This window comes from Leptinotarsa decemlineata, unplaced genomic scaffold (genome assembly GCF_025532065.1).
Source record: "Leptinotarsa decemlineata unplaced genomic scaffold, Ldec_3_MD MMD2_tig00000882_RagTag_RagTag, whole genome shotgun sequence".
Lineage (NCBI taxonomy): Eukaryota > Metazoa > Arthropoda > Insecta > Coleoptera > Chrysomelidae > Leptinotarsa > Leptinotarsa decemlineata.
In genome coordinates this window covers 15547286-15562776 of record NW_027412556.1, presented here as the reverse complement: position 1 = coordinate 15562776, position 15491 = coordinate 15547286, and the positions used below count along the sequence as shown (strand labels likewise).

Below are 15491 nucleotides of genomic sequence, written 5' to 3'. Positions count from 1 at the left end.
AACGTTAAAGGTCTCTTCTAAAATATTTTACGTCAAATTGATAAATTAAAGCCTGCAAGTGTTCCCCAATATCTTCTCATTCTAATTAACTTTCTTCGTTAGGATGTTTGAAGCTAACCCCAGCACACAGTTTCAGCTCCTTGTAACTGTTTCCTTCAAGTTACCAAGGTGTTTTGCACTGTAAGATAAAAGTCTGTACAACTTTATTATCCGATCGATAAATGATCGAGATGATTATACAGGCAGCAACATTTTTTTTGAAGAGTGTAAACTTTCACGCCAGTATGCAATTGTTTTGAAGCTATTAACAGAGTTTGTCGTCTTGTCGGCAAAGGACGAATTGCTCTGATGATTCTCATATCAGAAACTATATCTGCTGTGAGAACAACTCACAGCAGATACTGTTGCCTCATACACTTTGATAATGTCTAGAGCAGTAGTAGACGAAATGTCAGTCATGAAAACCAGCAGATCATGGCTGCCAAACCACGAAAATAGTTTCGAAACATTTTTTGGCGATTCCGTAACTAAAATTAAGTGAGCTTGAATTATCAACATGGTTCTTTTTTCAGCCAGCCACTGAAGAACCTTTGGGTAATCCCTTGATGTTTGGAGCCTGGGGAAAAGGATCTGTGGGTTCGAACAACAAAGTTCCTGCCTCGCATAGCCCCAACATGTATGCAGCATTGGAGAACATAGACATGGACAAACGTGGCATGAGTAAGTAGATATTTCTAATTATAATAGGGGAGCCCAAGGGGGATTTCGGGATTCAATAAAGCGTGGCAGTGTACCCGGTTAAGTACCTCCACCAAATACCTCCCCATATATATAAGGCCGCCTGTGAGGGATAAAGGATCAGATTAGTAAAAAAAAATGATCATCAGAAATTCTTGAGCGCGTCAGATTAAGGTAGGGTGAGTCAATTACCTGTTAAAAAGTGTATATTCCAGTAATCTGACAATTTGAGAGTGACGTAAAGAAAGGGGAGGGCAGCAAAGTTGTAAAAAAAACGTCATTTCGACGTTCTGTAGCGTAGCTATTTTTTTTTAAGGAAATAATTCAAGGATAACGAAAAATATATAATCTAACGATTTCCGCAAGCTGAAATAACAAAAATTCTTCGATAAAGTTTAATGCGTGCAGCTGTGAGATACCTATATTTTCCTCTCCGAGTTTCTATTCCTCTATCCTCTATTCACTTTTGCTCTATCTATTACTCTATCACTCCATCCACACTCTGAATAAATCTAAAGCTAATCTGATATGTACAAAGGAATTACAATTGCACCAGATAATAAGATAGTAATTAATTTTCTCTTAATTGCGTAGCGACAAACAACTACTTCCCTGTCTTATATATGATGAGGTAACTCGTACAAATGTATGTTGGACATGTTTCAATGTGCCCATCGTTGTATTAGCCAGGGAATTGGTTGTTTTCCGGTAGACATTTACCAGATCTCCCTGCGTAGGTACATTGGGAGAGGTGAATTTTTCAATACATATATATCTCTCCTCAATATAGTTATCAGACTTATTTTGATTTCAATCGAAACAAAATGAACGAAAAGAATAAGTACAATTAGATCGATCAACTGTGGCAACATTGAATAGAAAGAAGTGGAACATTTCATTTAAAAAATATATTTGGCACATCCAAGGCAACTGTGATACTATATTTTCGTATCTCAGTGTTCGGATTGTGCAAAATAAAATCTGGGAAGGATTCGCTAACACCATGAGGATTATGGTCCGATGAATGGAGTTTGATAGTAGCCTTCCCACAATATACGTCTTTTGAGTGATTCTTATCAGACTGTAACATTTATTGACGTGTTATCTTATAACTTTGACTTGTGTAAACTGTAAATTTTTTTATTTTGAAGAAAATAATTCTAGGATAACAAAAAATATATAATCTGACGATTTCTGCAAGCCGAAATAAAAATTCGTCGATAAAGTTTAATGTGTGCAGCTGTGTGATACCTATATTTTCCTCTGCGAGTTTCAATTCATCTATTCTCTATTCACTTTTGCTTTATCTATTACTCTCTCACTCCGTCCCCACTCTGAATTCTGTTGCCATGACGCCATCAAAGCTGATCACAGAGACTCGTTCGTGATGAAGATGAATGATGATTAATTAATCAATTAATTGATGGATGTAGCCGTTACTACGTGGTAGGAAATCATAATGAAGAGAAGAGAAATTAATTAAACTTTCTTATGTTTTTTAAAACTTTTATTTGTAACTAACGTTACTGCAGTTTCATCCTATAAGGACATTTTCAAACTTATACAATATGTAAGTTTGAAAATGTCCTTGTAGGACGAAACTGCAGTAATGTTAGTTACAAATTAAAGGGGTAAAAAACATAGAAAGTTTAATTTCTCTTTTCTCCATTAATTCATCATTTGATTATAAAAAATTAAATTTTTTTGGGCATTTAAAAAAAATTATTTTCTTATAAATACAAGTATTCTACTTAAAAAACATACACTTATTTATTTGCATGATATTTCCTGAGCTTTTCAATTAATTAAGTTCAATGAATTAAAAAGAATAAAAAAAAAATATTGTTTTTGTCAGATTAAGCGAATCCGTCTAGATAATCGTCAGATTATGAGACAGCACGTCTAAAACATAAAGATGAACCATATAAATAAATTACAAGTAAATAAATAAATAAATAAATAAATAAATAAATATCTTAATCTGACGCGCTTGAGTATTTGGACATGGCGAATTTTTTTTGCACATTATAATAATGGCCGCGAGTTTGCGTCAGATTGAAATCGTCAGATTATTGAATGAGAGCTTTTTTTTGTGGCACTTATCACCTCTTTAGAAAATTTGACGCGCTCGATTAAATTTTTTTTTCACTTTTAACCCTTAGTACAACCACCCACATCATGCAAACGATCAGATTAACATATCAACATTATTAAAATATGTAGGACATCAATATCTGACGCGCTCGAGTATGTCTATGCAACAGTATTTTTTAAAGCAAAGTGTGAAAAATACTCATAATATTCACTAAACTATCAATAGTAGGATAAAATGATTCATGCATTTTTTTTCATTACAAAATTGTATCAATTATGTATTATGAAATATAGTTTTAACGATACATATTAAAACATTAAGTCCTGTGGAATAAAGTGTTGAATTAGTAATTTAAGGAATGGGAATGATAGAACAATATGCCGTTATGGTTTAATAGTATATTATTCAATGAGAGGGAATGAAGTTCGTGAATCATTCCAGCCAGTAATGGCTATTTTTTGCTGAAGAAGAATTATATTTTTTTATGACTTCTATAACACGAGTATGAACAGAGCAACAAAAAAAGGTGATTCAAAACTAAATCTAAAAAAATAGGTGTGTTGGGTGGGAGAGGGCAGTGGGAGTGTGTGTTAGAAATTGGAAGATATTGAAAATTATTATTTTTTGCACTTTTGGCTGTACAATCAGTAGATGGACCTTTGTAGCTTTTGGGCTTATTACATTTTCTCAAACATTTTTTTCAAACCCATTAACGAAACTCCCTTTTCCAGATATACGAATAGGTGGCAACAAAGACCCGTACCACTCGAAGGGCCCCAGCTTGGAGAGGAACTACAACAAATACGATGGTAGGGGTTCCAGATCGGGTTCGCAGCACAGGTCAAACGATAATTCAGGTCCATCCTCACAGCGAAGTACGCCGGCTCCCTCGTTCGCCCCGCCTGCTTTACAGAAACCGGTCGCTGCTCCTCCTGCCCCAGCAGAAACGCCCAAGATGACAGAAGAACAGATTGAGAGGAGGATATCCAACAGTCTGGAAGAGTATATAAATGGAAATTGTTCCGTTGGTGAATACTTTGAAGAAATATCGGAAATTCCCGCCTCTTACATGAGCAGAGTCGTTTGCGATAGGTAAATAATCAATATCGTAATAATACTTCTTTAATTTAAAACGATAATGACAACCTGCAAAACTTCATAGAAATATCATCTCTTGTTGCTAACATTCCATGTATAGAGTGACCCATTTACTATGTGACCTTCAAATGTATTCATAAAAAATACATTAACACGTCTGCAAAAATAAATTGATGATTCAATGATAAAAGTGGTGACAGCTGTTTCTAGAAGCGTTTACTGGTTGACGTTGAATTCTAATTATTTCTATGTCGGCTGGCTTTTCTTCTGTAAACTAGTGGTCTACTATTGATAGTATACTCTTATCATTTCAACGAAAAACTTTTTGTTTAAGTGAATTCTATGTTCAAATAAGTCGTTTCTTCCCATAATTAAAATTATTCCATAAGGAAACAAGGCTCATTATATCATAAGCTAATATATACATGATCAAAAAATGGGGATTTTTATCTGAAAGGGACATCACTCAGTCTGTACTTCTCAAATTTTGATACAAGTTTATGATGATTGACACAGTCAAAATCACCACTCAAGTCACAGATCACGAAATCTACAGTTTTGATGTGAAAACTGTTTTATGTAGATTTAAAAATGAGGTAGGACTATTCATGAATGCATATTCAAATATTTTTTAGTATTCATGAGACTTTCACTATACATTAATTTTTCATTAGAGTTCATTTGTGTGAGGACAAAGATCACTTTTTCATTTTCACGGCAGGTTAATCTGATATGTACAAAGGAATGCCAATTGCACCAGATTTATCATTGTTTCAATAATAAGATAGTAATTGATTTTTTCTAAATTGCGTAGCGACAAACAACTACTTTCCTATCTAATATGATGAGGTAGATAGATAGATATTCATTCATTTCTACAGAGTATATGTTAATCTTTTAAAAAATTAAAAGAAATACTTTGTCCGAGAAATACGTCAGTGAACAAAATTACAAAAGATTAATAAGATACAAAATTTGAATACAACACTCGTACAAATGTATGTTGGACATATTTCAATGCCCATCGTGGTATTAGCCAGGGAAGTGGTTGTTTTCCGGTAGACATTTACCAGATCTCCCTGCGTAGGTACATTGGGAGAGGTGAATTTTTCAATACATATATATCTCTCCTCAATATAGTTATCAGACTTATTTTGATTTCAATCGAAATGAAATGAACGAAAAGAATAAGTAAGTACAATTAGATTGATCAACTGTGGCAACATTGAGTAGAAAGAAGTGGAACATTTCATTTAAAAAATATATTTGGCACATCCAAGGCAACTGTGATACTATATTTTCGTATCTCAGTGTTCGGATTGTGCAAAATAAAATCTGGGAAGGATTCGCTAACACCATGAGGATTATGGTCCGATGAATGGAGTTTGATAGTAGCCTTCCCACAATATACGTCTTTTGAGTGATTCTTATCAGACTGTAACATTTATTGACGTGTTATCTTATAACTTTGACTTGTGTAAACTGTGTAAAATCATAGCACTAGTGAAGAATAGATTAAAATTCTTATCAGGTTGAAGAATAGATTAAAATTCTTATCAGGTTGAAGACCACATTAACTGATCACCTTTCAATTTCTTTACAGTTTCTTTTATGTAATTGAGAAGAAGCAGCATTATCGTTTGAAGACTGGACTTCTATTCGCCAATTTACTGAGGTCAGAAAAGATTCAGCTGAATGATTACATCAACGGGCTGAAAGAGGTTCTGCCTCAAGCCGACGATCTTAAAATTGACATTCCCAAGATTTGGGACTGTTTAGCCGAGTTGTTAGGTGAGTATTCGAATCGGGAATGGGTTTTGTGTTTCTGTGCTCTTGGCTGATGTATTAACTGATTATTCTTATAATTCCAGTGGATGTGATTTGCGAAGAAGTACTCCCTCTACGAGAGCTCCATTCGTGTTGTCACGTTCTCATCGAACAGAAACAGGCTGACAAGTTGTTGGCTCCGCTATTTAAATTAGTGGTTAGCAGAAAAGGTCCAATGTTCTTGAGTAGCATATGGAAACAGTCGAATCTGCGAGTGGAGGATTTCGTTAGTGATAATGTTGCTGCTGGTTTCATCCAAGACAATGTGAGTATTCTGTCTTTTCTAATGAAGTTTGAGTAAAAAATCGTTATCTTGAATATACCTGTTTGATCGAGTATTTTTTTTTTGCAGCAATTAGAATTTTTAGTTGGCGGCAAAATAAAAATGTCGTTTGAAGAAATGCAAGAGGCGTTATGCAAAGTTATATCGACTAGCAGCGAAATTGACTCGATTAGCAATTGGATATCTGTAAGTACTCAAAATTTATTGCGAAATGGAATCACTTACCATTTTCGTTCTGTTTTAGAGCAACATAGAAGGTCAACTCAAGGAAAACACGTTCATCAGAGCACTCGCTACAGCGATAACTATTGTGTCACTAGACAACAAGTCTAAATTATCGTTGTCCAAGCTTACTGCGTTTCAGAAATTGATTACCTTATACGTTGACAACGACAGTAACAAGGAGATGCAGTACCTGTATGCCATACAGACTTTAATTAACAAAATGGAGCATCCTCAGGGTAAGTAAACATAACTTCGTTAATTTTTTGCTAATGGAAATAATGGGTTTGTTTCATGCTATGGAAAATGATACTGGTTTGCTTATAGACTGATCGAGTTAGGGGTTTATTATACTTATCAAGCCTAATCGATCCCAAAATCTCTTTATATTTTCAGAAAAAAGAACAATTCGAAAAGTAAGAATTTAAATTGGCCGTGTGTCTGTTGACCATTAAAAATGATCGTGTCTAGAGCGGAGTTGCCAAGTGTATTGGTTATTGATATCCAATCACAGATCTGATGATCCAATTTGACAAACGCCATTTTTGTTATTATTGTTTTGAACTCGATGTGAATACAACTGTTACAATTATCTAATTGAACGTTTTTTTTTGTAAAAGGTAGGTCTCGGCGGGTGCCTATTTTGCTGCATATTCTGTATCATTAAGTTTACATTCAGAAAAATATTTTTTCAGGTTATTTTTGAATTGATATGTTCTGGAGTAATTCTACATATCACTGTACATATTTTTTCTTCTCTTTTCAGTCACCATACTGCTCCTTGGCCGAGTTAAAATAAAAATTAAATCAAAACTTTCCATCCTTCGATAAAAGACACAGTCTGAAATGAATGTCATATAAATAAAAGGGACCTACTAAATATACCACTTATCGTTTTCATTATTCATTTCGGTACCAAAGTATTGCAAATTTTTCAAGTAAAATTCATCGATCATTTCAAAAACGACTCTAACAAAACTAGCCTCAGCATTTATTTTGAAATTATTTTAACAAAGATTCAAAGTTTGTAGAAACCATTGACATTAGAAAGAGCACATTGTCGCATACACTACAGAGAGCGCTGGCTGACTGGATGACAATATGGCTAATATACCAGTAACGTTGAATTTCTTATTTTTGATGGGTGGCATGAATGCATCATTGATTTATTTTATTAGGGTTCATAAGCATTCGAAAACTATTAGAAAATACAGCTCGTTTAATTCTATTTAGAATCATATTTAGATATAACTTGTAATATATCAGTTATCAAGGCAAATATTATTGTCCATTTTTATGCTTAATTCGTGGATTCGAGCGACCTTATTATTGTATATTTATTTGTTTACTGGCTTTATTCTTAAAATGAATGAATAATTACAGAACATTTTGATTGATCGTTCATTTTCTCAGGAAAATGGAGTACCCATATCACAATTTATTGGTTTATTCGGCATTGAAAATGTATGTCATATCGGATCCATTCTGCTTGTTTTTGCAACATTAAGTTTCAACTTTTTATTTGCTGACAGCTCGCATAGGAACAATTTGTTTTTTCATTGAGTTTAGTTTGTGTATGTTTTAAAAGTGTTTCAGAGATATATTTGAATATTAATATGTTGCTGATTTTAATTGTGCGGAAAGGCACAAGAAAACAGAAAGCGCGTTGGTTTATTCCATATAATGAGTTTAGGTTCCCAAAGGATAAAATGATGAGAAAAAAAATGGGTGAAAGTATTGAAAAGAAAAAACTACAATCCTACTCTTTCAAGACTTTATAGAAATCATTTAAAAAGTGACTATAAATGAAATGGGAACGAAAATATTGAATTTGATGACACAGTTTTTTATTTCATCTTCAAGTATTCTCCACAGAAAGTATTATCTGGAGTTGATCTTGTTACTGATAGTATGAAACAAAATTAATTAAATTTTATCATATGATTAATGGTATTATTACCTCAGAAGCTTTTGTTGGATCAGTTCGAATACAATCAATTCTGTCTATACTAGACCTCATTCAACCTTCCTCTCAAGTTTTGGAAGATTCAACAGATTACCCAAGCAAGCTTATACACTTGAATTTAGTAGTTATATTAGTTATATTAGAAAGAGGCGTGTATGTAGGAATCGTTTTTTTTATAATAAATTGAAGTTGTACAGATTGAGGGTTGTAGAATAAATTGAATATTTGAAACGATTCTTTAATCCAGTTTGCTATATTTTTTTATTTTCATAACTGTATATTATTAAATAATGCATAAAATCATAGTTTAGGTAAATATTTTGTGATCTATAGACTTTGTGTACTGATTTTAGATATAGAACTTATTTCCGAATATGATTTTTCGTGTACATTTTATTCCATGTGGAGAATTTTTTATTAATTGAAACGTTAACGGGTTCATATACACTTCCATAATTAAATTGATAATTATAGGCTCCGTAAATTTTACGGCAATGTTGATTATTTCTATTGTTCGTATTGGTCAATCGAAAAAGAAGCGGTAATAGGGGCGTGACGTCACCACCCTACCACATTCGATTTTTAATAATTAATTAAGGGAAAACTACGGTACTTGGAGAGATGAAACAAAGTGCACTGTTTTTCAATTTAAAATTTCTATCTAAGTGAACTATGAACCAAAAATCATGAAACAAGCTCATTTTCTATCCAGCATGAAGGAGCAAAACATAGAGATCTCTTGAAAAAGAAATGCAGGGAATTGTAATAACCAATCATTTTTCTTCATCTAGGTCTTCTACTCCAAATTTGCAATTGCCTGTATGATATGGGAGTGATTTCCGAAGAAAGTTTCCTCGCATGGGAAAAAGATGAAGACCCGGCTGAACAGGCGGGTAAAGGTAAGCATTTATGAATAATACAATTTTTGGTAATCTGGCACGTCCAAGGCAACTGCGGTTCACGATTTTCGTGTCACAGTGTTCGGATTGTGCAAAATTGAATTTGGGAAGGATTCGCTAACACCACAAGGATTCTGGTCCGATGAATGGGGTTTGATAGTAACCTTCCTACAATGTTTTTTTCAGATGCCTTTGAAAAATGTTTTTGTGTGCAACCGATTCAATGAATGCCAATACATTTTTTGTCACAATTCTCGCGGCTCAAGTACTGCCATTCTTCCTGTAGACATCATATTCTAGGTCCTGGTTACTTCTGTTCACTGAAATATTCGAAAATGTTATCTCATTGTTTTCAATATCACATGTGAATTTAATATTTTGGGGTTCTGTTGTTGAGAGAGTTGAAACAACTTTCACAGGGAAATTTCCCACAAATTTCTACCCGAAATTATTGATGTGCATCTGAATATACATAGAGAACAGTTTTGAAGTTGGGAATTAGTTTTCATCTCCTGAAGTCTCCATCTTGATTGATGAAACGCGCGTCGAGAAGAGTATCGAATCTCTGATAATCAGAGAATGTGCTTGTTTTCAATTTATTCTATGGCATAGGTTCCAGTTTCATCTCTGATTACTTTTTTATGCAATCTCTGAAATTGTTTTCTATGCAATATAGAGAAAGGCTTTAACATGTCAATAGTATTTGTATTTTCAACTGAAAACTAATAGAACTGTTCATTGTATATCAGAAGTGATTGTCAATTGTTTTGAATATTACTTATCAAATTTATGGAAATACCGCCAAATTTAAATGGTATTTTTATTATCAATTCGAATGTCTATAAATTTTAAATATAGAATTATTTTGAAGTATATTTGACAAATGGTCATTATCAATTGTCAAAGTTTAGAAGTCCCTGTTGGAAGACTCTTTAATAGTTATATAGGTTTTATTTCCAATATGTATTTGTTTTTGTTGCTTATTTGTATACTGAGTATTTGAGTTTTGAGGTACCGATTGCTCAACAACATTCTCTTTTGTCCCCAGGAGTTGCTCTAAAACAGCTGACGTCGTTCTTCACACAACTGAAGGAAAACGACGAAGACGAAGAAGATGAAGGTTCTGCATCGGGAAATTAACAAATGCCCCCTTCGGTGCCAGTGCTAGTGCCGTCTACATAGACATGAAATAAATTTTATAAATAATTATGAAACACGTCGTGTTTTAACTGAAAGACAGAAAAACAAAAGTAGCTAAAAAATTTATACAATTGTTTATATATACATATTATACATATTTAATTATATATAAAATAAAACGGTTGTGTGGTTCAAAGAGGAGGGTAAGAGGAAGCGAGTGCGGGACGATAATAACGCCCGCCTCCGCCGCTACGACCGCCTTCTCGTCGTGCTCCCCCACCCCCACGCGTGAAAACAAATGGACAAAAAAAATTTAGTTGTTAAGGACTCAGTGAGACGGAATTTAGGAGTGAATCGGAGAGTAAAACGGTGGGCTCAGCCGGTTACGGAACATTTTTATATACCATTATTCTGTCTTTATTATTTATATATATTATATATTTTATATTCTTTAATACCCTTTTATTGTTCATAGTGACGTTGTTATTTTAGTGGCGCTGGCCTCTGTGATCTGCTGAGCCCTCTTGCCGCCGTTGCAGCAGCAGCAGCCGCCTCGAGGTGTCTTTTCGAAAGGAAACAACAACAACGTTGTTATAAATATTGATTTGTTACGCACGCCTTTGATAATTTTTCTTATTGTTAAGTTGTATACATAGGTATAACAATGTGTCGAGATTGTTCTGTATAATAAAATATGCAGCTGCACGATTCAGTTTTGGATATGCGTCCGCTACTGCGACGTTGTTGCGTTCTCTTTATCAACCACGATATTTTATTCGGAAACGATCTGAAACTGCTTTGGGCTACTGTTGCTAGTCAGAAGTTGATTTATTCGATGCTTGAAATGATATTGTATATATTTTTTTGGTATAAACATATACAGTATTTTTTTCTCCTCCTTTCTGACTGATGATGATAATGTACATAGAATACTTTCCCTTCTAAAATAAATATTCTTCGAACGTATTCGTTCCTGATGCAGGTTTTCTTTTTTTTTGATGGATTATGTATCTTGTAATTTTTTTTGTAAGTTTTTTGTGGATGATTGCCAAACGATGATGACTTGTTTCCTCGAGGCCTTCGTAAACTTATTAATTTTCAAATAAAAGGCTGGTTCGTTTTACGAGTGTTTTGTTATTTCCGGATTTTCGAAGATGAAGAGTCCGAAAATGGGCGGCTAGGAATAAAGATGAGATCGAAAAAAAATGGAAATCACTAACAGAAGTTACTACCCATCACAGCTGAGGTGATAGAATATTGTAAGTTACGAAAATATTTACTCGTGTACCTGAGAAAGCTTTAGAAATTCATATAACTGGTGTATATGAATAATAATAAATATTACTGGAGTTTTTCCCAACACCATATTATTATTTTCAACACCTTGACACATGTTTCGATCACCAAGTGATCATCTTCAAGAGGAAGATTGAACTAACAGCTAATTTATCAACTAGAAACACCTGAAGAGAGTAAACAAAAAATAAAATCAGGGAAACATTAAGCTTAGGAAACCATAAGCTCACATGGTAGAGTAACTTTCAAGTTACGTTAGGTTGACTAGAGTGTCAAAGTTTCTCAACATGGTTCTTGAAATAAATGAATTTTTCCTGTGAAAATTGTTTCTGAAAAATGTATATCTAAGTTATACTTCACTTCTCATTCCTTTTTTGAATTTTAAGAGGAATTTCATCAAGGTGATCCCTTTCTAACTGCGGCCGATTTCGAAGTATTGCAATTTTTTTGGAAAATCATTGTCTGAGCAACCCCATTTCACTCTTATGCCACACCTGGTTGGAATATTCAGAGCCTCTCTAGCTCTGAGGTATATTCCCAGTAAGTGGAGAGAAGTAAGAGTAGTATTTATACCCAAACCAGGTAGGATGGACTACACCCTACCAAAAGCATTCCGACCAATTAGTCTCACATCGTTTTTCTTAAAAACCATGGTGAGACTATGTGAGCGGTATATAAGAGATGAAGTACTTGTTAACAACCCACTTCATCCAAATCAGCATGCATATACCCCGGGAAGGTCTACTGATTCGGCCCTTCACCATGTGGTTGGCAGAATCGAGAGATCATTGGATAACAAAGAATCCACCCTAGGTATATTCATAGATATTGAGGGAGCGTTTGATAAAACAACCTTTCCAACAATTACCCAGCAACTACACTCCAGGAATGTACCCCTGGTAGTAGGAGAATGGATACTCCAGATGCTCTCTAGCAGAGCAATAAGTATTAATGTAGAAGACATCACAGTAAAAGGACTGGTCATGAGGGGATGTCCACAGGGAGGGGTCTTATCACCCCTTCTCTGGAACATAGTTCTGGATACCCTAATTAATCACCTTAACAAAAATGGATTCTACACAATTGCATACGCAGATGACATAGTTATCTTGCAGACCGGCAAATTTGTAAACACACTGTGCGATAGAGCGCAGGATGGGCTCAAATTGATAGAAACATGGTGTAAGGAACACTCACTGTCGATCAATCCCAAGAAGACTGAGATGGTCCTTTTCACCAGGAAAAGAAGTTTAACGAGCTTAAAACCTCCCGAAATCTTCAAAAGCCAACTAAACTTCTCTGAAGAGGTGAAATACCTTGTTATTATCCTCGACAAGAAGCTAACATGGAACTCTCATCTACAGAGTAGAGCAAAAAGAGCATACGTGGCTTATGAGCAATGTCGGAGGACAGTGGGACGCGCATGGGGTCTTTCACCCCGTGTAGTCGCCTGGATCTACACTGCAATTATAAGACCTATGTTAACGTATGGAGCCATTGCATGGGGACCTAAAGTTCTACAAGCAACGGCCATCCAAAAATTATACCAAATACAGCGACTGGCTTGTTTAAACATCACAGGAGCCATGAGAACAACACCAACCGCGGCAATGGAATTAATCACGGGTCTGACCCCTCTGGACCTGTACGTTAAGGAGGTTGCGTTAATGGCCATGGTACGATTGCACACGGCTGGTGTAAACCTAGAAGTAGGAATGAGTCGATTGAGGTTGGGCCTATGGCAGAAAGCGCTTACTGCGCAACCTCTGCTGCAGGCAACAAGTGATGCAATTGAACCCAGGTTTGTGTTTAATAAACCCTACAAAATACAAATCAATCAGAACACAGAGTCAGATGTTACAAATGCAATACGGATTTATACAGATGGCTCAAAAACCAAAGAAGGCTCAGGATGTGGAGTGTACTCCAGATCACTAAGCCTAAGGATTAAGTGGGGAATGGGAAGAAATACCAGCGTGGTCCAAACAGAACTGGCTGGTATCTCAATCGCCACAAAAGAAATAACCAAGAAAAGAATTTCTGGCAAAAACATTACAATCTGCACTGATAGCAGACAAGCACTATTAGCCTTGAACAGACACCGTGTTACTTCAGGGCTAGCACTAGAGTGCCACGAAGATTTAGCCAAAGCCTCGATAGATAATAACATTATCCTGAGGTGGGTTAAAGGGCACAACAGGAGTAAAGGTAATCGCATTGCCGACTCTTTAGCTAAGGAAGCGGCTGGACTAAGAATTTTAGGACCAAGTGGCACCCACGGCCTGATGACTTCGACAATTGCGGAACTAGTCAAAAGTTACACCCATGCTCAATCTCTAAAGAGATGGGATGAAATCAAAGGATGTAATCTTGCCAGGATCACCTTAGGCGACCCTGGGAAGCTGGCGCCGAAGAAATATCTGGCGATGACCAGGAAAAATCTACGCCTTACAGTAGGATTTCTGACTGGCCACTGTCAGCTAAGGAAACACCTACATAATATGGGGCTAGTGGACACACCTCTATGCAGGATGTGTGAACAGGAAGATGAGACTGTCAGGCATGTCCTGTGCGAGTGCCCGGAGTTATCGTCAATAAGAGAGTGTGTGTTCGGCGAGTCTTGGCCTACACCTGCCGATATAAAGGAGATGTCTCCCAGCGACCTGTCCACCTTCCTGGAAAGGACAGGATGGACGACGACCTAGGAGGACAACTCCTCGGGAGGATGTACAATGGGTCACATGTGGCCTAAGTGCGTGGGCTTACACTCACCCTCCCTACTCTACAGATACAGAACCCCATTTCACACGAAATAAAAAAAATATTTTCTGGGATGAAGGTCTCCTAATTTACTTTCGAATGAAGTACATTGTTCCTATACCTAAACTTGAAAGTTTTCGAATAAATAACGTTTTCTAGTTGTTTTTAATTTTTAATATTTCGATAAAGTCAAGCCATTGTTTATTCTGCATTGTCGAGTCGTGGTCATTTTTCTGCCAGTAGTGTTCCGATCCAATGTAATTTCTTATGGCTCCTTGAAATGAAAAAATATGTCGCATTTATTTGCACAACCCATTTCATAGATTCGAATCATGCCTATTAAAATTCAAATTTTGTTATTTTCAGTTTAAATTCAATTTTCTTCCATATAACCTTCGATGTATGAACAAATATGTTTCAACACTTTGAAACAATTCTTAGTTCGACTACTACATCAATCTCCCTTAATGTTTCATTTTGAGTTTGATTGCGAACCATTCGATTGGATCTCTTGTCTGTCATTTATTCCACGTCATACACCTTTGTTTATAATGAAAGTTTATTCTATCCAAGAAAGAGTCAATATGGTTTAATCCAAGATTTGCTCAACGTTTTCGAAAGATTGTTATAGAGATTGCTTGAATCTTGTTCCTTTGATTACCCGTAACAAAAAAGAAGATACAAAGTAACTGGAAATGAAGACATTGAGGTCATAGTTTTGGGGTCTGTGGCAGAGAATCCAAACATAAGATTCAGACGAATTTTCAAACGAACTGAAATAATTTAACTCCAAAATATGGCTCATAAAGGTTGTCACAGTAAAAAATATTTGACAAATATTTTGCCGTCAGTTGTCAAATAAATAATATTTACGAATTCGCAAATTTCAGTTTAATTCATAAGCATAAACTCATTCTTCTACTACAAACATTCCTATAAATAGTACAAATATAAATAGTGGCACTTATGATGTTCAAAATACATTCACTCTGACGTGGCAGGTGTGGTATTACAGTGTTTCTGTAAAAAAAATTAAACTCATTTAATTTCAAATAAGTTCATTAAAAATATAGGTAGTTCATTTATTTATGTTTTCATCTTTGTATACACAAGGTATTTGTAGATCAACACATTTGAAAGCACAGATTAAACTACAAGGAATAAAAA

General features: G+C 35.2%; 1 protein-coding gene across 1 annotated transcript in view; it reads left to right on the top strand.

The window, feature by feature from the left end:
- The window catches only part of LOC111504982 (eukaryotic translation initiation factor 4 gamma 3), a 93717-nt gene extending 82326 nt beyond the window's left edge, over window positions 1-11391 (top strand). The window contains 8 exon segments of the mRNA XM_023159712.2: window positions 573-720; window positions 3565-3925; window positions 5535-5722; window positions 5803-6023; window positions 6111-6227; window positions 6286-6502; window positions 9021-9128; window positions 10177-11391. Of these exon segments, the coding sequence (XP_023015480.2) occupies window positions 573-720; window positions 3565-3925; window positions 5535-5722; window positions 5803-6023; window positions 6111-6227; window positions 6286-6502; window positions 9021-9128; window positions 10177-10268 (1452 nt within the window). The 3' untranslated portion in view covers window positions 10269-11391.
- Window positions 11392-15491: the final 4100 nt, after the last annotated feature.